The sequence below is a fragment of the Sturnus vulgaris genome, chromosome W (assembly GCF_052056855.1).
Source record: "Sturnus vulgaris isolate bStuVul1 chromosome W, bStuVul1.hap1, whole genome shotgun sequence".
Taxonomy (NCBI): Eukaryota; Metazoa; Chordata; class Aves; order Passeriformes; family Sturnidae; genus Sturnus; species Sturnus vulgaris.
The window spans coordinates 26,933,439-26,955,025 of NC_142282.1; the positions used below are offsets into that span (position 1 = coordinate 26,933,439).

Genomic DNA, 21,587 nt, shown 5'->3' on the forward strand with positions numbered 1-21,587 from the left:
TTTGGAACAGTTCATTCTTAAAAGTAAATATTCCATGAGTTTAACATGACCCATAAGCACAGCCTTGGGAAAGGTCTAAAGATGGGAGGAATTCATGGAAAGAGAAGCCACGAAAGAACTGGTTTTTTCCTTCTTGTGGAGAAGTCCCTATGGCCTAACAAGAGAAAACTTCTCTCTCTGGAGCAAAGTGAAAAAGACTAAATTGAGAACTGACTGAAGTGTTGTTAAGAAGGTTGTGAGAGGGGAGAAAGGAGTGGTCTGAAAATCTTATTCTAAATTGGTTTTTTTTTCCCCTTTTCTTTGTGTTGTTAATAAAGTTTTTCTTTCATACCCTTTTAAGTTTTAGGCTTGCCTTGCTTTTACTCCTAATTCTATCTCACAACAGAAAATTAGTATATTGAAATTAGCAAACCTAAATGATAACATTTATTGGTGCATTGGCCGGGAAAATCAAACTAAACCAAGCCATCTTTTGGTGGAGAATGCAGGCAATTAATAGAGTTGGGAGATGAGATCAATTCAAAGGAGTAAGGGCAAGGCATGTATTAGATTATAAAGTTAAAGTAAGAATGATGGTAGAAAGCTTATATTATGATCATGGTAAAGTATCTAGAAGTGGTAGTTAATGTTACATTTCCTTTTTTTTTATTAATGTAATAAGTTGAATATAATTTTGATAATGAATTTGAAATGTGTATTCATGGTGCGAGGGGTGGAATGTGCTGGTTACACCTGGGGGAGGGTAGACTCACAGAGGTTTTTGTCTATGAGAACTTCCTCTGTGAGTTGATAAAACCAATTAGAGGCTGGCTGGGTTATTGACAGTCTGAGCAACCAATTAGAGAAGTTAGTTCGCTCTGTGAAAACACATTTTGAAGGAGGTATACCGGAAAAAAAGCTCTCTTTATTTTCCTGCCTCTCTCAAGGTAACATCGACCTGGTCCCCCTCCCCCCCTTCCCCCCCCATGAGGCCCGGGCCGGGCAGGGGTGGGCTCGGGAGGCCGCCGGGCCCGGTTTACAACAGGGGGCCCCGATGGGCAGGAAGAGGAGAGGCCCATTGCTAAAATTTTAGCCCTCCCTTCTCACCCCCAAAGCCAGAGTTCGGCAGAGCCCTGCCACTGGCTCAGAGCAGCTGTGCGGTGGCTAAACCCGCCCAGCTGCCCACGCAGCCTGAGGGGAGGCAGTCGGGCCCCCTGTCTGCCATCTCCCATCCCCACCGTTCCAGCAAGGCCTAAGTCTCCTAAGATCCTGGCACAGCTCCAACATGGTTTGGCCACACCTTCTGCATTCTCTGTATAAAATCTTAACTCTTTCAATACTCAAATAAGACTTGTAAACCTTCAATCCTCCCCTGACTGAGAGGGAAAAGAATAGAAAAAAACCCCCAAAGTCAGTAAAACAAGAGTCAGATTCCAAATAGAAGAAAAAAAAAGAAAACACCATAAATTTAGACTAAAAATCCTTTTGTAAGCTATAAAAATAAACTATACTACATTAAAAAATTCCTATTAACCATATAAAAGACATGGAGATGTTGAAGTGTTCAATTTAATAAATCATTAACCAAAAGCACCTGTGTTAAAAGTCCTTTGCCCCAAGGAAAAAAAATCGCTATTTCTAAAAATAAAACATAAACTGAAAAAAAAAATAAAAAAACCTTTTGTTTCAAAACAGTCCTTTCTTAAAAGTAAATACCCCATAAATGTAACATGACCCATTAGCACAGGCTTAAAAAAGCTGTGAAAATAAAAAAAGTTCGTAAAAAGTAAAGCCAGGAAAAAACTGTTTTTTTTCTTCTTGTAAAGAAATCCCTATAGCCTAACAAGAAAAAACTTCTCTCTCTGGAATGAACTGAAAAACACTATTTAAATTAAAAACTGACTCAAGTGTTTGTTTGTATGTTGTTGTTAAAAAAGTTAGAAAAAGAAAAGAAGTAGTCTGAAAATCTTAATTTGTTTTTTTTTTCCTTTTCTTTGTGTTGTTTATAAAGTTTCTCTTTCATATCCTTTTAAATTTTAGGCCTACCTTGGTTTTAATCCTAATTCTATCTCACAACAAAAAATTAGTATATTAAAATTAGCAAACCTAAGCTATAACATTTATTAATACATTGACCGGAAAAATCAAACTAAACCAAAACACTCACCCTGCTGATTGATCTCCATTTTATTCTCTTCCCTGTCCCAGTGGGAAATGGAGTGATAGAGTGACTAAGTGGGGACCTGGCACCCAGCCAGGGTCAACCCGCTACACAGTGTTATTTAATATCTTCCTTAATGACACACACAAACGGGTCGAGGATACCTGTCTTGGTTTGCAAAGCAGGATGTAACCAAAAGTATGTATTCTATCACCATCTGTTGAAACTAGGCGGAGATATCTTCTGTTAATGGACCATCTGTTAAAACCAGGTGGGGCAGTGTTCTTTATCTTTTCCACAACCAATCCTTCCTCCAGGGAGATAGCTTCTGTTAATGGGCCATTAAGTCCCACTGTATGACTGATAAAATTACATTATCCCATTGGGAGATGCTCCCAGGGGGAGGAGCCAAGCATTTCCTACCTAGATAAAATCTGAGATTTGGAACACCAAGGCAGCCTTTTCCCACTGGATTCCAGAGGAAAAACTGGGCTTTTCTATATCATCACTGGACCTTCGGAGGAAAATTGCACTCTTCTATAGGACCATTGCTTCAACTGAACCACATCTGTCATCCAGGAGGACTGCAGCCACCATTTAATCAGACTGCTACCAACACCCTGACTGAAGGGGTGTCAAGGTGTATTCTGACTCTGTCAGTGTTTTGGTTCTTTTTTTTTTTCTTTTGTATTACTGTACATTTATTTTCATTTTTCCTAGTAAAGAACTGTTATTCCTATTGCCATATCTTTCCCTGAGAGCTCCTTAATTTCAAAATTATAATTTGGAGGGAGGGGGTTTACATTGTCCATTTCAAGAGAGGCTCCTGCCTTTCTTAACAAATACCTGTCTTTCAAACCAAGACAGCACCCTCAGCAGGTTTGCAGATGACACCAAGCTCAGTGGTGCAGGTGACACACCTGAAGGACAGGGCCATCCAGAGGGACCTGGAGAAGCTCAAGAAGTGACCCATGGGATTCTCAGGTTTAAAAAGACCAAGTGCTGGTGCTGCACCTGGGTAGGGACAATCCCTAGGATCAATTCAGGCTGAGGGATGAACAGAACAAGAGCAGCCCTAGGGAGAAGACCTGGGGGTACAGGTGGGTGAGAGGCTGGACATGCTCCAGCCATGTGCACTGGCACCCAGAAACCCCCTGTGTGCTGGGCTGATCCCACAGTGTGGGCAGCAGGGGAGAAGGGGATTCTGCCCCTCTGTTCTGATGAGACCTCCCACCTGCAGTGCTGCCTCCAGCTCTGGGGTCCCCAGCACAGAAAGGACATGGACCTGTTAGAGTGAGTCCAGAGGAGGCACCAAGACAATCAGAGGGATGGAGCATCTTTCTTTCTTGGAATGAGTTATTATGATCGTATATTTCTGGATCCTCTGCTTTGTGCCCAAAAAATGGTTGCTGTATCTTTAAGGCAAGGGACTGAATGTGTGTAGGGCTGGGGGTATGGAGAGCCATTGTTTCGGTGCAGGCTGTTTTAAAATCCTTGCTGTCCAGGTTTTCTGCGGCTCAGGGGATATCGTGAGAGGTGTAAGCTTGGCCTGGGACCTCGGGGCGGAAGGGGGGGGGGGGTGTGGCCTGGGGCTCACTCACTCTCTTGTGGTTCAGGATCGAGGTGGCAGCCACGTGGGGACACAGTGAGTGCATCTGGCTTGAAATACTGTTGCCCTCTGTTTTTTTCCCGGCACTGTGACCAGGGCCTGCCTGCTTGCTTACCTGCTTCCCTGCCACTCAGGAGCTCAGAGCCAGTGCATGTGGTGCCACCTGGGACCAGGACCATGTCCCACTGGACCCTGGCCTGCACTGTGGTGGCTGCAGCTACTCCTGTGTGTTAGGCTCCAGGACTTCAATCCGCGACAGTTTCTACACTGCAAGCCTGCTCATTTTTTCTGTTTCTCAGCCGTTTGGGGGTCCAGAGCCAATGTCTGGAATACCGCCAGGACTGGGACTGCCCCCACCAGGCCACTTCTCTGCACTAGTAGCGAGCAAGCCCTGCCCACCTCCCTAGAGTATGCCAGCTGACAGTGGGGGTACCAGGACCAACTGCTGCCCATGAGCTTTGCCAAAGGAGCAATCTCGTGTCATCCTCTTTGCCTGAGCTCCCACCAGCACCTGAAGAGGTTGCCAACCTTGTGTCAGAGCACCCCTTGAAGCCACAGGGAGTCACTGCAGCCTCTCTGCCCTGCTAGGAGTCAACAGTGCCCCTGCCGGTTGTGGGGAAAATTTACTTAACAGGCAGGAAAACTTCTGCTATTGTTTTTTTTTGTTGCTGTTTGTTCTGTTTTATATATTTATATTATATTATATTAGCCTGTAAAGAACTGTTATTCCTTTTCCCATATTTTTAGCTGGAAACCCTGTAATTTCGAAGTGATAATTTGGAGGGAGGGGGTCATCTTTTCCATTCTGGGAAGATTCCCACCTTCCTTGGCAGACATCTGTCTTTTAAACTGAGACACTTTGCTATGAAAGGCTGAGAGAATTGGGATTGTTCAGCCTGGAAAAGAGAGGCTTCAGCATGACCTAATTGTAACCTTCCAGGTCCTAAAGGGAACTGACAAGAAAGATGGAGATAGACTATTTTCAAGGGCCTGGAGTGAGAGGACAAGCGGGAATGGCTTAAAACTGAAAAGGAGTAGGTTTAGATTAGATATTAGTAAAAACTCTTTACTGCAAGGAGGGTGAGGCCCTGGCACAGGTTGTCCAGAGAAGCTGTGGCTGTCCCATCCCTGGAAGTGTTCAAGGCCAGGTTGGACAGGGCTTGGAACAACCTGATCTAGTGGAAGGTACTCATGACAGGAGGGGCTGAAATGAGATGAGCTTTAAGGTCCCTTCCAATCCAGGCCATTCTATGATTCTATGAATATCACAAAACAAAACTCACACCACAAACCTTCACCTGCTCTGTGATATGGTCACATTTAAAGAGTTACTTGAAGTGAGGCACTGCCCAGTTAAGGACAGATTTATTCTATTTTTACCCAAATTCTTAAACACTCTTCATATTCTGCCCAAAGTATCTGAAACAGACAATTCAAAATCAAGAGTGGGAATATCCAAAGGCCAAAAAGACTTTGTGTGACTTCTTGCACAGTGCAAATCAACGCTGTGACTTCAGCAGCAGCAATGGAAAACACAGAGAGTGTATCAGCCTGCTTCTAGCTTGAGAAGTACACTAGCGAGCTGAGAACGGAACTCCTCTGCTAAAGGTGGCGCTTCTCTTCCCCTGGGTGTCATTAAACTATGAGTTTATAAAATCTCACTTAAATAAGACTAAAGAGGGAGGGTTCTTGGCCTGATCTAACATTTTTTTTTCCTTTTATGAGAACAGGTGAGATTTCACTTGCCAATCATAAGTAACTCACAGGACAGAAATTCTGATCTAAGATAGTCCAATATTTTGCTGGACCTTTATAATCCTGCAGTGTGGAGACCTTGAAAGGCACTCTCAGTTAGAGAGAGGTGAGGGGCCTCTCTCTCAGTTATCTCCTTTTGATAACAAATCCTGTTCTATCAAGTCAGAACAATCCCTGTCTTGTTCCAAACCCGTGCTCTCTCCCTGTCCGTCAGCCTTTCAGTCACTCCCACCCTGTTTCCTTGTTAGCCCCCATGCCCCAATCCCACTCTTGTAACACCCCCATGTCCCCTTGTAATTGGTCTCTGATACTTCTTCCCCCACCCTGGTCATCCCAGATACCTGACCCAAAGCCCCAAACCATTGCCTGGGCTTTTTGACTCTGAACACTGGACTGTGCTCATGCGTGGCTGAAATAAACATCTCTGTAAAACCCCTGCAAAAGCCCATCCTGTTTCTTCACCTGTGTCACTCCAACAAATACCCCGACCACAACACTACAGCCACAGAAAGGGGACTGCCCAAAATAAATATTTTTTAACCCAAAGACATTCCTAATAACACAGTGACTTCTATTTGCCAGTATGTAAGAAATACCAGGGAATTCACCCATAACCATAAAGCTGCCATATCATTGTTTAGATCTGGTTTAGAGAGAAATAGTAAGGTTGTTGGGATTTTTTTGTTTGGCTTTCTTTCTTTTTTTCTCCCCCAGAAACACAAAGGCAGGCATTTATCAAATTAACTTACTGGGATCATTTATTCATGGTATGTAAATAGAGTCCATTTGTTCACTCCTATGGAAGATGTTATTTGCAGTTCAAAGTACACTTCCTGTGAAACATATTTTGCATTCATGAAGAACAGCAAAGACCTTGATGAATTTTTCTCAAGAAGTTTGTTATAATCTGCATACAAATTGCTTCAGTTAGAGTTTTCAGACATGGGCTGATTAATTTGGCTGCTTCAAGCACATCACTAGAACTGGAAGTAATTAGATTCCATGTGTGATACTTGCATCAATAAATATTTAGAAAGTACTCTGCACCTCTTGTGATATGCTAAGTTGCTTCATCCCCAAAATACTTCTGTCACAACAGGAACAAATAAACTGTTATCTTTGGCTTATTCTGTTAATCCTCCACAAACTTTTCTCTGAAAAGACTTTTGTTAGGTAGCTTGCATTTGGCTTGGTCATAATGGAGAAACTCCCTGCTTGATAAAGAAGAAGGATTTGCCAAAGAGTTTTCATAAATGCAACTTTTAAGGGGCTATTTGGAGTAGATTTGATGCAGTGTCATATACAGAGGCAAAGAAGTTCCAATTAAAAGGCTTTTGCAACAGCAAGCTGCAAAAGAAATAAAACTGCTACCCTCTATTAAATTCTTACTGATGATTCATGACTGATATATTAAACAAAAACGGCTGAAAGATTAGGACAACATATATTTTACATTCAGAGAGCTAGCTATATAATACTCAGTACCTATGCAGATAGTACAGATTTTTCAGTGACATGAAGAAATAGCATCTTAATCTCCCATATTATATAGAACAAGTAATTTTGTACTCAAAAGATACTGTTCAGATTTCAGAGGCAGATTTTACAGTAACAAAAGTCTACTATAGTCACTAGAAATGTTTTGCTGCATTAACAAAGAAAATGAAATCAGATGAGATGTCAAGAGCAAGGGGGTACTTTATGCCTAATGCATTAATAGGCATTTGCTCATGTTCTGCTAGTAAAGGAAACTTTAAAATGTATATTCCACTTAGAAGTTCATGGTTTAGATCATATTTCAATAGAAACACTTTCTAGTAGAATTGTGAAAATAAGAGCAGCTCCTCAGTTTGGTACTTTTCAAGAAAAAAACATGCTGTAAGAAATTATTTTGAAAGAAATATTTTAATATTTAATAGACTGAAAAGAGAAGATTCATTAGTGCTTTCTGGTTTTAGGCATCTATTTTTAACCACCTCAATCCCTCAAAGTTTATATCAATGTGAAACAAACAAAAAAAATTAAAAACCAAACCAGCATTTTAGTTGCAACTACAAGCCAAGTATTTCTAGCACTTAGGACTCATGCATTTTCTTCAGCATATTTTCTATTTCCCCAAAACATGCAAAACCCCAAAATGCTAGACCCAAAGCCAGAACAGAACCATATCAGTGTTCTTACCTGTGTGCTTTCGGAGGTGCTCTTTAAAATGTCCAAAGTGATCAAACTGCTTATCACAGTACTGGCATATATGTATTTTCTTGCCAGGTCTTTGCTTCTTGCTAGCACCACCTTCATCAAGGTGGTGACAGGTGAGGTGTTGTTTCAAAGCACTCTCTCGTAGGTAGCTTTTATTGCATATGTCACACTTGTAACTCTCAGAGTGTGTTTTCATGTGTTCCTTAAAATGGTAAAACAATTTAAATGAACGGTTACATTTTTCACAGTGGAATAAATTCTTCACATGTGACAGCTGAAGTTCCACAATTTCAATATCTTCTACCTGTTTGCATGAGGGATCAGTTGCATTACCACCTTCTTCTTGAATCTGGCATTTTGTCTCTCCTTGACGATACTTACTGGTGATATCTGCCAAAAGAGCCAAAGCAGATTCATCTGATGTACCTGTTGGATGTATGTATTTAATAGATTGCTCTGCAGAAGCTACTTCAAGTGTTTCAGTGCTGTCATCTTCCACTTCAATCGTCCCTTCAGCGATCTCAACCTCAATTTCAACAGGCTCTGATTCTGCAGATGGCAATGTTTCTGTGATAACATTAGATGTTTCAGCAATCTTCCTCTTTTTTGCTTTATTTTTACCTTGCCTTTGATTTGATTCTAAGGGTGATGAATTTTCTTTGTTCCTGCAAAACATTTACACAAACATAGTTAAGATCCATAAGCACTTACATAATTCCTGCCTGATGCTGAGCTTCTGCATTAAACACTAGCTAGATGTTTCTCAAAGAAGCTGAATGATGAGTGATCACATAACCTGCACCCATTTCAGATGTTAATCTGTCCTTAATCTATACTCCTTAGAGCTGTAGAACAGCAGTTAAAGCTGTGGAGCCTTTAACATAAGGTTATTAAAGTGTTTTAAATTGCTCCACTTGAATGATACAAAGCACCTATCAAGAAGAAAGGCCAGTTAGCCTAATGACATAGGTTTATAAGAAATGCAAAATTCTGTACTTTAACCTGCCTACTCAGAAATAAGATTCAAGTTCTTCCTACACTATTCACCTCTCAAGCTCTGGAGTGCATTAAATTGCCTGCAGCACTTACAACTTTTTACAAAACACTACAGCTGTGACTTCACACAATGATTATTATAACATCTTGTACTTCAGGAAAACACACAGCTAAGAGTTGTAGTAAAAAAGAAAAAAGCCACTAGGATGTGAAAAGAGTATTTTAATTTAGTTTATCTGTGTTTAAGCACAGCTCCCAGCTCTGTTCTTCTTTTCCTTGCACCATAAATACAAAACCCCCTTCCTCCAAGATGTCAGAGATAGCATCCCATATCAAACACAGACAGAGATGACTGGGTGTCTCGGTTTGGTGACAAATGCTCTAAAATTAGTGTTTTTCTCTAAAGAGAGAGGGCTTTAATAACTCCCTTTTCTTCTGACAATGAGAGAAATGGATACCAGAGGATGAAAGTGAAAAAAAAAGTAAAACTGTTTATTAACAAAGCAAGATACCCACAAAGCATAGGAAAAAAAAAGGAAATTGAACTTTACACCCCACCCCCACCTTGCCGCGTGGCTGAGGCAAAGATGGACATTGCCCTTTGTCAGGGGAAGAGAAAAGGGTTCACAAAGCAGCTGGGAACCTGTTGGATTTCTGGCATGAGTCTTCTTGCAGCCGGTGAAGTTGGTGGAGTTTAATGTCCCTTCTTTCGCTAGCTCAGTCTTTCCAGGGTTTAGACCTGCAGGAGCCACCCTGCAGGCTCCCCATGCCGGAGAGAAAAAAAAAAAAAACACAAACCCAAAAAAAACCTGCCGAAAGGATTTGCCAGTGAAAAGCCGCCAGGCCAGGGGAAGGGGAAAAAAAAACCAGAAAAAAACCCCAGAAGCTTATCGCCTAAGTTGGCGAAAATTAATCCAGCAAACAAATCAATGAAGTAACAGCCCGTGTAGCCGCTGACCACGCCGGAGAGAGAGATCTTGAACAGAGCCTGCGCAGGAGCTCTAGGCTCCCCGCCACACCCCCCGGGTCCATCTTAAAGCTACAGCAGTTGTTTTCTGGGCATAAAGCAGACAGGGAATAAAGCATCATCATAAAATCACCCCAAGACACTGGGCCAATGCTTTGAAGTCACACACTCATGATTATGCACAGCACTTACATGCTGGAGGTTTAACTACTGATTATCAGTTTTAAAAATGAGTGGCTATCTTCCCCTCAAATCAGACTGTAATCAGAGTAATTTGTACCTTTACCTTCCTTTGCAGCCTGATAAATCCTTTTATGTAACCTACTCCCTATCACTTTCAGGTTTTTTAGTAATAGGGGTGATAAGGTTTTTCTCCAGTATCAGTATGTCATACAGTAGAGATGTGTGGCTAATGACCAAATGCAGGATACAGCTTATTACACTGCACCTTACTATATTCAGACACAGCAGCTAAACTTAAGAGTTTCATCTAGGCCATATTTCTGATGCCTAGAACGTGACAGTTACTTTGCACATTACTGCAAGGAGCTCCAGGACCATGTACAATAATAATCTGCTCAGCAAAGAGGAGATTACTGTCCTTGAGTACATTGTGTGGCTCAGGTGTGAAACTGAATGAGGATACACACATACAGTACAGTGTACCTCAAGGAATAACAGCTAGTTGTTTTCTTTCAAGTCTAGATTATGTGCTGTGCAACTCTTTGATGCATTACACAAATGGTTAGTTATATAATAACCTCTACTTTAGCTGAAGTTTCTGATGCTTGCCCCTTTTAGTCAAAACTTAGCTAGAGGCACTCTATTGCAATTTTCTACTGTGAAGGAGAAAACTGACTGACAGTGGTACTCAAGTTTGTTTTTCTAACCAAAAAACACCTACCTAAAAATCTATGAACAATGGAAATAATTCTAATAGACTGGCTTGCACATGTGTGTGTTAAGCCAAACATTTATTTCCTTGTAAAATAAGAATTATAGCATTTACTAGTGCTGCATAACCAACAAACATACATTAGTGGGAATTAATTGCAGACTAGACAGTTCAGCTTGACAGACTGATCTGAATCCTGGTTAAACAATTCTACCAGTGTACAGAGACTCAAAGTGCTACCAATTAGAACATAGTTTTTCAATTTCAAGTGTCTTAAATTTCTCAAACAGACAGCAAAGGTCTGCTTTTCCTTAAAAACAAAACAAAACAAAACAAACAAAAAAAAAAGTAAAAAAGTTCTTTTGGTGATACCATGTTTAATCTCAATAATGTCAAAAAATGGTATTGTTGGGGTTGGAGAGTAGAACTAGAAATGTACAATCCTATCTTTTCTATTAAAAAACCCCAACATAGTTATTCAGCTCTGCTACCAATCAACAGAATAACTTGATTCCAAAAAACAAAAAAAACCACTGATGTTGAAAATCAAGTTTCCAGGATACCATGTCATGGAGGTTTTGTGTTTGGCTACTAGAGGAACTCAGTGTCAGAGCCACTCCCCTTAGCTAAGTGTCTATGGGGAGATAAAGAAAAAACAACAGTCTTTCCTTAGCCTGAACACAAAGACCTTTCAGCATGTCTAGAAGAGAAAGCAAGGATAACTGTAATGCTGGGAGTTATTTATTGCCCCTCCCCCTGCTTCATGACAGAAGAACAGTATAGCATACAGAAGAAATGAGAACATGACAGCACTGTGAAAGAGAAGGAAGGGGAAGAAAAATAGCATGATGGCAATGGCACCTGCTTTTCTCAGGTTGGAGTTTGGTAATGGATTACAGTTCCTTGTACTAGATAAAAGGTACTACTGCAACATTTGATTAAGTACTGATACCATATAAAACCAATTATAACAACTACATTTGTTTAAGAAGTTTGAGAGACTAAATTTGCCACATGAAGCTTTAAAATTACTACCTATTATCTTGAAAGCAGAAAGCTGCATGAAATCAAAAGAGCAGTGCAAACTTGTTAATGTGGTCTAATTACCTGAGAGATACCATCACTGTACAGCCAGCTGTCAATCAGGTGCAGGCAGTCAGTATAGAGACCTGGTATTAGTTATCACAAAGTCACAGCCCTACAATGTCTGCAACATTTACCAGCCATGTCACTTGTCATTGAGTTCTAGCCCAAAGAATGTGACATTAATCTTTTTAGCTTGTATAATTCTGACCCATATCTTATAGTAGAAGAGTATACGATACCACATGAGTTTAGGAGGTTTCAGGATAAAGAAGAGCACTGCAAAATACTGCCAGCTCTCATACAAGGATTCTTAAGACTCTAAAGTTCAGTGTTGGGAAGAAAAAGAGGTGTATGTATTTACCTGATTTCAAGTGCTTTGATAGCTTCTAACATCTGTAGATACTCAGCTGCTTTCCAAACATCATTTGCTTCTTCCTCACCTTGGACCATTAGTTTTGCTGTATAGGTGAACTCAATTAGGTGACGAAATGCCATGTTACTTACACCTGTTTACAAGCAGGAAAAACAGCCTCTTTTAACAATTCCTCAGTCTTTCACACTTGCCTTCTCCCAGTACTCCAATAGCCAGTTTCAAGATGCCGCCCTTCAAAGGCTCACATTGGAATAAAAAGTCTACTATAGAAATAGGTGAATGTGGAACAACTACAGAGTCATTCCGTAACAAAGATAAAAAGCAGGATAAGATGGACAAAAAGCTACTTGTATAAAATAAAAAAGTTCAAATTTAAACATGAAAATATGACATCTCTCTCTCAAAAGATCTCTGAGCAGCAAGTTATTAGAAGCTGCATTGCTCCAGGAAATTTCTTCTTACCTACCAGGAGGGTATTGCTCCCCATCTATCCTGTTCTTGCATCCCAGCAAAGGTATCTTTTAATCTTTAATTTTTCTTCAGGGGAAGCTTTTTCCAGTGGCAGTAGCTACCTGTACTAGTTTTGGTTGGAACAGATTTAAATTTCTTCATAGTAGCTAGCATGGGGCTATGTTTTGGACCTGTGCTCAATCACAGAATGGTTTGGGTTGGAAGGGACCTTAAAGATCATCTAGTTTCAACCCTGTGCCATGGGCAGGAATACCTTCCACTAGACCAAGTTGTTCTAAGCCCCATCCAACCTGAGCTTGAACACTTCCAGGGATAAAAAATACACAACTTCTTTGGGCAACCTGTGCAGGGTCTCTACCCTCACAATAAAGAATTTTTTCCTAATATCTAATCTAAACCTACTGTCTGTCAGTGTGAAGCCATTCCTCCTTGCCTTGTCACTCCAGACCTTTGTAAATAGTCTCTCTCCATCTTTCCCGTAGACTCCTTTCAGGTACTGGAAGGCCCCAATTAGGTCACCCTGAAGCTTCTCTTCTCTAGGCTGAACAATCCCAATTCTCCTAGCCTTTCCTCATAGCAGAGGTGCTCCAGCCCTCTGATCATCTTGGTGGCCTCCTCTCGACTTGCTCCAAGAGGTCGATATCCTTCCTGTGCTGAAACAGTGTTGATAACACACTGATGTTTCAATTACTGCTGAGCAGTGCTTACACAAAGCCAAGGCCTTTTCTGCTTCTCACACTGCCCTGACAGTGAGTGGGCTAGGGATGTGTGGGCAATTGGTAGGACACAGCCAGGACAGGTGACTCCAACTGACCAAAGGAATATTCCAGACCATATGACATCATGCTCAGTATATAAAGTGTGTGTGGGAGGCAGGTGGAAGGGACAGTGCTAGGGGATTGGCTGGGCATTGGTCAGTTGGTGGCAAGCAACTGTTTTAATTTGCATCACTTGTCTTCCTTGGGTTTTTTCCTCTTTCTTTTATCTTTTACTTATAATTTTTAGAAAATTACTATTTCTTTTTAATTATTAAACTGGTTTTATCTCAATCCATGAGTTCCTGTCTTACTTTTACACTTCTGATTATCCCCTCCATCCCACTGGTGGAAAATGAGCCAGCCTGACTCTGTGGTGCTTAGTTGCCAGTCAGGGTTAAACCACAACATTACCTCACAACTCAAGAGCTGATATCTAGAAAGCTAATCAATATGATCAAGCATGCATTTAAGCCCAAACCGGGGATACTACATTCATTTTGAGCATGAGCACACAACTCTGAAGGTTTTAATTTGCATGAATCAGACTACCTTCAATCTCCACCAAGGGCTCCTGAGTGAAATCTTGGAAGAATTTGTAGAAGAACTGGCTACAGGCAGCAAGAACAGCCTTATGAGCTTTGAAATGGTGACCTACAAAGAGAGAAAAAATTTGGTTTAGGATAACACCACCTTTACTTGTGGTGCAGAATAAGTGCAGATGCAGAGAAGAGAACAGCTGCAGAATCACCCAGTCTACAAATCTATTCCAGCAGCACATAGTCACTTAGCATGTCTCTTTGTAACATGGGATACCACTGCAGCTAGCCTGTCCCATCTTATGCAGATCCTGCCTGACATCAGTGACCTTGTTGAAGCTCTGCAATTCAATCAGCTGAAGGACTCATAAAAGAGTTTCTCTTTTCAAATATTTAAGTTGTGGGAAACTCCTGTTCAAATTTTTTCCTGTGTGTCTTGGGCTCAGCTCTCAGATTTTATCCAAGCTTGTCATGGTTTAACACTGGCCAAACACCAGGCACCCATGAAAGCTGTTTGCTCATCTTCTCTTGCTCTCAGTTGGGCAGAGGAGAGGGAAAAAAATTAACGAAGGGCTCATGAGTTGAGATGATGTATTGGTTTTGAACAGCCTAGTTTTTGCTAGCAAGGGGGCCACAGAGGTGGCTCCTGTGGAAAGCTGCTGGAAGCTTCCACCATGTCCAGCACAGCCAATCCCTGATAGCTCTGAAGATGGACATGATGCTGGCCAAAACTGGGCCAATGAGAGAGGTTGGTAACGCCTCTGTGATGACATATTTAAGACGAAAATCAAAGCAAAGTCACACAGTTTTTCTTCTAGTCAGAGAAGAGGAGGAGGTGAGAATATGTGAGGGAAAACAACATGGTGACACCAAGGTCAGTGGAGAAGGGGGAGGAGGTGCTCCAGGCGCCAGAGCCGAGATTCTTCTGCAGGCCGGGGTGAGGACCATGGTGAAGCAGGTTGTCACCCTGCAGCCCATGGGTCCATGGGGGATGCAGAGATCCACCTACAGCCCGTGGGGGAGGTGTTCACACCAGAGCAGGTGGATGCCTGGAGGAGGCTATGATCCAGTGGAAGACCCAGTGGAGGGAGAGGGCCCTTGCTTCCAGGCTGGAGCAGCCTGTCCTTTGAGGACTGCACTCTGCAGAAAGAGTGACCCATGTCGCAGCAGTTTTGGGAGGACTGTTTGCCCATGGGGGGAATTCACATTGCAGCAGGTGTGGTAAGACTGCTGCTCGTGAGAGTGGACCCACGCTGGAGAAGTTAATGGAGAACTGTCTCCCGTGGGAGGGACCCCATGGTCTCAGAGGGGAAGGACTCCTCTCCCGAAGCAGTGGGAGAAAGTCTCTGTGATGAACTGACCCAAAAACCCCCATGCCCTGTTTCCCTGCATTGTCGGTGGGAAGGAGGAAGGGGCTGGGGGGAAGAAAAGGTGTTTTAAGGGCTTAATTTACTTCTCATCCTCCTCTGATTCTGTTAGTAATAAATTCACTTTGTACCTCTAAGCTGAGCCTGTTTTGCCCTTGAAGTGTTTTTCTCCTGGTCCTTATCTCAACTCATGAACCCTTGGTTAATTTTTTTTCTCTCCTCTGCTCAGCTGTGGCAGGGGACGGTAAGCGAGCAGCTTTCGTGGGTGCCTGGCATTGGGCCAGTGTCAAACCACGACAGATGAGGATTGGGAGAAATCATTCCAAGGGCAAAACAGGTTCAAATTTAAAGGTATAAGGTAAATTTATTTTTAACAGAGTCAGAGGATAATGAGAAGTGAAAAAAGACTTTTTGCCAACAAGTTCCACCAACTCAGATTCCTGCAGGATCCCTCAGTGCCAAAAGGTCGATCTCATTTAGGTTCCGCACCAGGAAGTCACTCACCATGTTTGCGACCAGGTGGCCCCGCTGCCACCATGCGGGCAGTGGCAGCCGCCACAGCGCTGGTGCTATTTAATGACTCTTCATGCGGGGTGCCAGGAAGGAGAAGCCACTGCCGCCACCCCTGCCCTTCTGCCCGTGGCGCAGCTAGCTACGGGGCAGCCAGCTAGGAGTGGCGAGGCGGGCAAGGCTCACCACAGGCTGCACCAAGATGGCCATGGCGCCTCGCCACCCCTGGAAAAACTGCGCGTGCACTGTTTTGATTTTCTTCGCAAATACGTAATCACAGAGGCATTACCAACCTCTCTAATTGTGCCAGCAGCATGTCCATCTGTTCATCTTCAGAGCCATCAGAGATTGGCTCTATCAGACATGGTGGAAGCTTCTAACAGCTTCTCACAGAAGCTACTTCTGTGGCCCTCCTCCACTACCAAAAACTAGGCCATGCCAAGTCAACACAAAGCTCTCCTTGGATTTTGCTGCTCTTACATACGGATGTATTTAACCATCATTTCTGCCAGCATAAAGATCCCTGCAGAACAGAATTGGTTTAGCTCTGTTCTTCCTGTTTTCCAGACTGTGTATTCCCATCATGGTGTTGCCTTTTCCCTGGTGCAGGCATGAACATCCAGAAGGCTCCGTGGGACAGAGGTAAGAGAACCAACATCTATTAGAACTACACAGTTGCACAAGAAAACAGTTTTGAGCTCAACATGTGGATTTGATAATACTAGAGCAAGAACAAACATTCAGGATAAGTTTTGTGCAAGCATTGTCAGTGAAACTACGGTGATTCCAAAGAATAATTTTTTTCTTCATTTGCTTACTTTTTTCTAATCCAGGCTCTGTAGGTCTTTTTATTCAAGTAAATTCTTGCTATCCTTTTAAGGATCAGGTGGTACTCCTTTAGCTTGGTCTGTCCTAGCAGACACTGCCTATCTTCACTGAAGTGCTCATCCATTCTAAGACATGTTTGGGATAAGAAGCAATCTTAGGTGACCTATCAGACACCACCTTTTCTAATGCGATAATAAGCATTTGCATCTCCATCTTCCTTTTAAACTAATACTTATGCCTTTAGAACACATAGAAAAAGATAAGTGAGTGGTTCTACCCTATTTTAATTATAGATTAAAATAGTAGACAGATAACCAAGAAGCAAGAAGGTGACTTTATTTCAAGCTGGTTTTTCTTTTTTTTTTTTTCTTTTTAAATAATCAACCAATACTTGTACAAGTTCAGCCCCTTGTTTGGAAGGGGCTCCCTACTCTCCCCCTCTACTCTGCTCTCATGAAACCCCACCTGGAGCACTGCATCCAGGTCTGGAGTCCTCAGCACAAGAATAATGTGGACTTGTTATAGCAGGTCCAGAGGAGGCCACAAAGATGCTCACAGGGCTGAAACACCTCTCCTATGAAGACAGGCTGAGAGAGTTGGAGCTGTTCAGCCTGGAGAAGAAAATGCTCTGAGGAGACCTTAGAGCACCTTCCAGTGCCTAAATGGGGCTTAAAAAAAAAGAGTGACTTTTTACATGGGCAGATAGTGATAGGACAAGTGGGCATGGTTTTAAACTAAAAGAGGGGAGATTTAGATTAGATGTTAGGAAGAAATTCTTCCCTGTAAGGGTAGTGAGGCCCTGGCACAGGTTGACCAGAGAAGCTGTGGCTGCCCCATCCCTGAAATGTTCAAGGCCATGTTGGATGGGGCTTGAAGCAACCTGGTCTAATGGAAGGTGTGCCTGCCTCTTGCAGGGGGTTAGAACCAGATGAGCTTTAAGGTCCCTTTCAGCCCAGGCCATTCTGGGATTCTATAAAAAGCAGAAACAAAATTATTAATCTCTGCTGGAGACTCTGTTCAGCCCAAGATTAATAACTGAAACTTTGCAAGCAACTCACACCAATACAGAGCCAAGAATATTAGCAGCCCAGTTTGACATTTGACCTGTGAAAAACCCAACAGCTTCCCAGCACAGCTTTCAGAATTCTCTGGTTCTCAGGTGTATACATACCATCAACAATCAGTGTGATATCTGTAAACTGGTCCTGCTCACGTTGTTCATTCAGTCTATCCAAAATAACTTTATAGTGTTCAGGGAATTCCTGGATACATTCCATAATTTCTTCGGCTTCCATGGCAAAAGGATTAGTCTGCAAAAGATGTGGTAGGACAGTAAGAATACTGTGCAACTTAGAAAATACTATGCACAGTCAGCTTATTATACAGACATGAACTAACTAGCACTTTTCAGAGACTACAAAACCAATAGAAACATCAAACTGTCTTGGTAACAAATTTACCTCATTTTAGCTGTCAGGTAGGAAACATGAGGGTTAATGAAGTGTGGCCTTATTTATATGCAGTTTATAAACAGTTTTTTCACTTTCCTCCAAGAAATTCCTTTCGGTGGGGGGAGGAAGTACCAAGACCTGCCTTCTTCAGAGGAGACAATTTCAGAATGTTTCCCCCTAACTTGTCTCAAACCGAGACAGCATGAAGAAACCGTCAAAGTTGGTAAATGCATTTCTTTATTCTACAAATTCAGCGAGGACTCACCTCCCTCAAAGCAAATACGGCAGGGGTGTAACATCTCCACAGCTAAATATTCTCCATCTTAGCAACAACATAATGTCAGGATCTTTATAGTTACTTCTTGCAATTCTACTAATCCTCTTTGTGAAAGAATGGTTCTAAAATTTTTCATACTTAAGTCACATTTTGTATCTAGTAAACGCAAGATGTTTACTTCCTTTAAATAAGCATGTAATACAACAGCACTTTTCAGCTTTTGGGTACACAGGAGTTGCCAGGGATTTAACATGTCACACCCAGGGTCAAAGAGCTTCTTATACTTCTCCCCCGACAAGGTGAAATATTCTTTGCCAACTTTTAAGAGACATATAGGCTTGTAATCTCATGGCTCTTCCTCCCTTACTTATACAACAAACAGCTAGAGGTGAGAGTTGCAGAGATCCTCAAACTTGAAAAAGTTTAGCAGAAGTCTGTGCCTATGGATGAGACACAGAGGGTGTGCTGCTGATGCAAAACAATCTCTGGAGAGAGTTCAAATACTTCAATGAAAGCATTTTTCAAATTAATTCTGGGCAAAATTACTTCGGATCTGTGCAGCAGCACTCATCCTCAGCTTCCACATTCACATGGCTCACACTGAGAATGCCACAGAAAAAGCAAAGACATTTCACAGTCACACTAATGCAGAAACTTTGTTTCTTGTCATAGTCTAACTCACTTTGAAGAACATATGGTTTCTGAGAGAAGATGGTCATTAGGCTTGAATTACTTTTATAGTGAAAGGTATGTCAAATTCCTTTATTTTTGTACTTAGTATGGACAAAAGGAAGAAAGTTAGGAGAGCTGCTAGTATCAAACCAAACATTGAATACAAAGATGGAAAATTAAGGTGTGGCTAAGAAGCAATTTTCTTTAGAATGCTAGAAGGAACTACATAGCAAGTGTTCCCTAACTTGAGATTTTTTTGTATGTGGTTGGAATAGAAAAGTCCTGAGCTGATGCCACCATGCTTACTAAAACCCCTGAGCAGATGTGTAAATTCTACCTTGCTTCCAACAAACACATACTGAAGAAGAATTACTTGTTTATGATAAAAGCAAAGTTACTGTCTTATAACTTACAGACATCAAGCAAAGGAAATTTTGGAATTCCTATTTTTACCACAAAACACACTCTTTCTTGCAACTCAGAAAAACTGTCTCACAGAGAAATCATTTTGCCAAGAGATGGAAAAGAGCAGAGGCAACTGCTTATGGAAGTCTAGTTCTATCTGCTATCACTGCTTTGCCAAGCAGATGCTGAAATACATATCAGGATCTTGTGAGGGCAAGAGAGAAAGTGAGGTTGAAGGAAAAGAATGCTGCTGCCTCCACCTCATCTGTAATGATGGGTCTAGACAGATGATCAGCATCTTTTTTCCATCCATCATTCCATAAAGTTTAATGTAGAAAGTTGTCAGCCATTTACTTCACTGTTTAATTTTTCTTGCCAACTTTTGACATATTGTACATTGATAGATGACTTGCAGTTAAAAGTGTAATTCCCTAAAAGTTAAACCAAACAAAATTTCAACCTCAAATCTCATTTCCACCTATCCAGAATTTATTTCCAAATTGTGTTTACACCCTCAAAATAACAGAGCAAGCCCCCAATCCAAGAAATTTTAAAAAGTTTGTCTCTCAGAACACTAAAAATCACAAATAAAAAACTAACTTATCATAGATAATTTATTGTCCTGAATTAACACAAGACTAGTAAAAAGAAAGTGAATTTATCACCAATCTAAATACAGTTGCAGCATTAATTGGATCTTCTAATTTCAAACTCAGTGGTATTGCAGAAGAAAGCCCAACAGAACAGCATATGTTCAATGAAAGCATGACTACTTTGGAGCAAGAAGTGAAATGCAGTCCTCAGAGAAAAACCAAGATGCCAAGGAAGGCAGACAGAAGTGATCCAAGTTGACACTTAAATGCAGGCTCATTTATGAGTGATGAAAAGTGGATTAATTCAGTTATTTACCCGGATTTTTCAGTAGACCCAGTTGACTACTGACTTAACCTTATTAACTTCTGACACTAGATGCATCTCACAATATGCACACAATTAGCATTTTTTTTCTTATAAATCTACCTCAATAAAGCCATCTTATTACTTCCACACCCCTGGTCTTCAACAGGAACTCCTCTTATTTCAGGCACAAGATGTTTGTTTTCTTTGTCTATATGTATTGTACACGAATGCAAGCAGGCAAAGTAGACAACACAGAACAGCTCTGAGCACTGGTCAAACCCCTGCCATCTCGCTTTAGCCACATCAGGAAAGGAGAATGAGGGGTGTTTGGTGGGTAACAGCAGTAGTTGCTTCAAAATAACACAGACATGAGAATTTCTTGTGCACTTTTCTATTTCTTTTTCTTCAAAGATAGCAACCACAGAGCAAAGACACGAGCCAGTCCCTCAGTTCCCTCTCAATCACATGGAAGGCCTCGCTATCGCTAAGACAGAGGTGACCAAGGCACCCACGCCCTGACAAGCAGGGCAGGGCATACATTAGGGTGTCGCACTTCCAAGGGGCAGGAGAGGCCTCACGCTGTCCATAGCAGCTGACGACGGAACTGCAACCCGCCGCCAAAACCCCCTGTAGTTCCCGCCGGCTCGAGTCTGCGCGGACCTCTCGAAAGCGAGGCCGAGGTCCAGCCCTGTCAAAGTCCCTCATAGCCCCGCGGACAGCTGCAGCCCCACTGGCGGGCGCTGACAGTAGACTGCACAAACCCCGCCAATCGTAAAGAGGCAGCAGAACCCGCCTCAGGTGGAGAAGCAAATGTGCGTCCGCCGAGTCTCAGAAGCGGTAGAAGGCCTAATCAGCGCTAAGTGCCTGCTGGAAACGGGCACAGGCATTGCGAAAGAGGTGTGCGCAACCGCCGGCAGGCGCAAGTATCCCACAAGGGCACCCCTGAGGAAAGGACCCAACCAGTACCGGCCCGAACCATACGTTTAGCATACCGCCACCTCATTAGTCGTTATTACGTCATCAAAGGGCGCATTAAATGGATTCCTTTTCAATTCCCGGCCGGGTCACACTCTGGAGACAGTTCTGCTAGGTAACTCACCGTGAGGAGCTCCTCACCCTGCCGCGCTCGCTCTGCCGTTACCGCTTCCTGCTCCCCTGCACGTTGAAAAGCAGGGCAAGCGCCGGCCAATCGCTACTCGCATTCCCGGCCTGCACAGCGTGCGGAAGTGACGGTTAGGGTCACCTTTCACACGACAGGGTGCACAGGTAGTGAGGGGTGTGGTTCCACTGCTCGGAGCATTCTGAGAGTTGTAGTCTGGGATTTGTGCGTGTGTTAGCACCGTATGGCTGCGGGTGGGGAGTGGCCGTTGGAGGTGGGTGACGATGCCATGA

General features: G+C 42.4%; 1 protein-coding gene across 1 annotated transcript in view; it reads right to left on the reverse strand.

Moving 5' to 3' along the window:
• The window catches only part of LOC148220053 (zinc finger protein 131-like), a 47,900-nt gene extending 26,712 nt beyond the window's left edge, over positions 1–21,188 (reverse strand). Inside the window, exons 1-5 of the mRNA XM_088155522.1 lie at positions 19,961–21,188; positions 17,662–17,800; positions 13,799–13,900; positions 12,009–12,153; positions 7,686–8,368 (exon numbers count right to left, since the gene is read on the reverse strand). Of these exons, the coding sequence (XP_088011648.1) occupies positions 7,686–8,368; positions 12,009–12,153; positions 13,799–13,900; positions 17,662–17,800; positions 19,961–20,062 (1,171 nt within the window). The 5' untranslated portion in view covers positions 20,063–21,188. The remainder of the gene's footprint in view (positions 1–7,685; positions 8,369–12,008; positions 12,154–13,798; positions 13,901–17,661; positions 17,801–19,960) is intronic.
• Between the last annotated feature and the right edge of the window lie 399 nt (positions 21,189–21,587).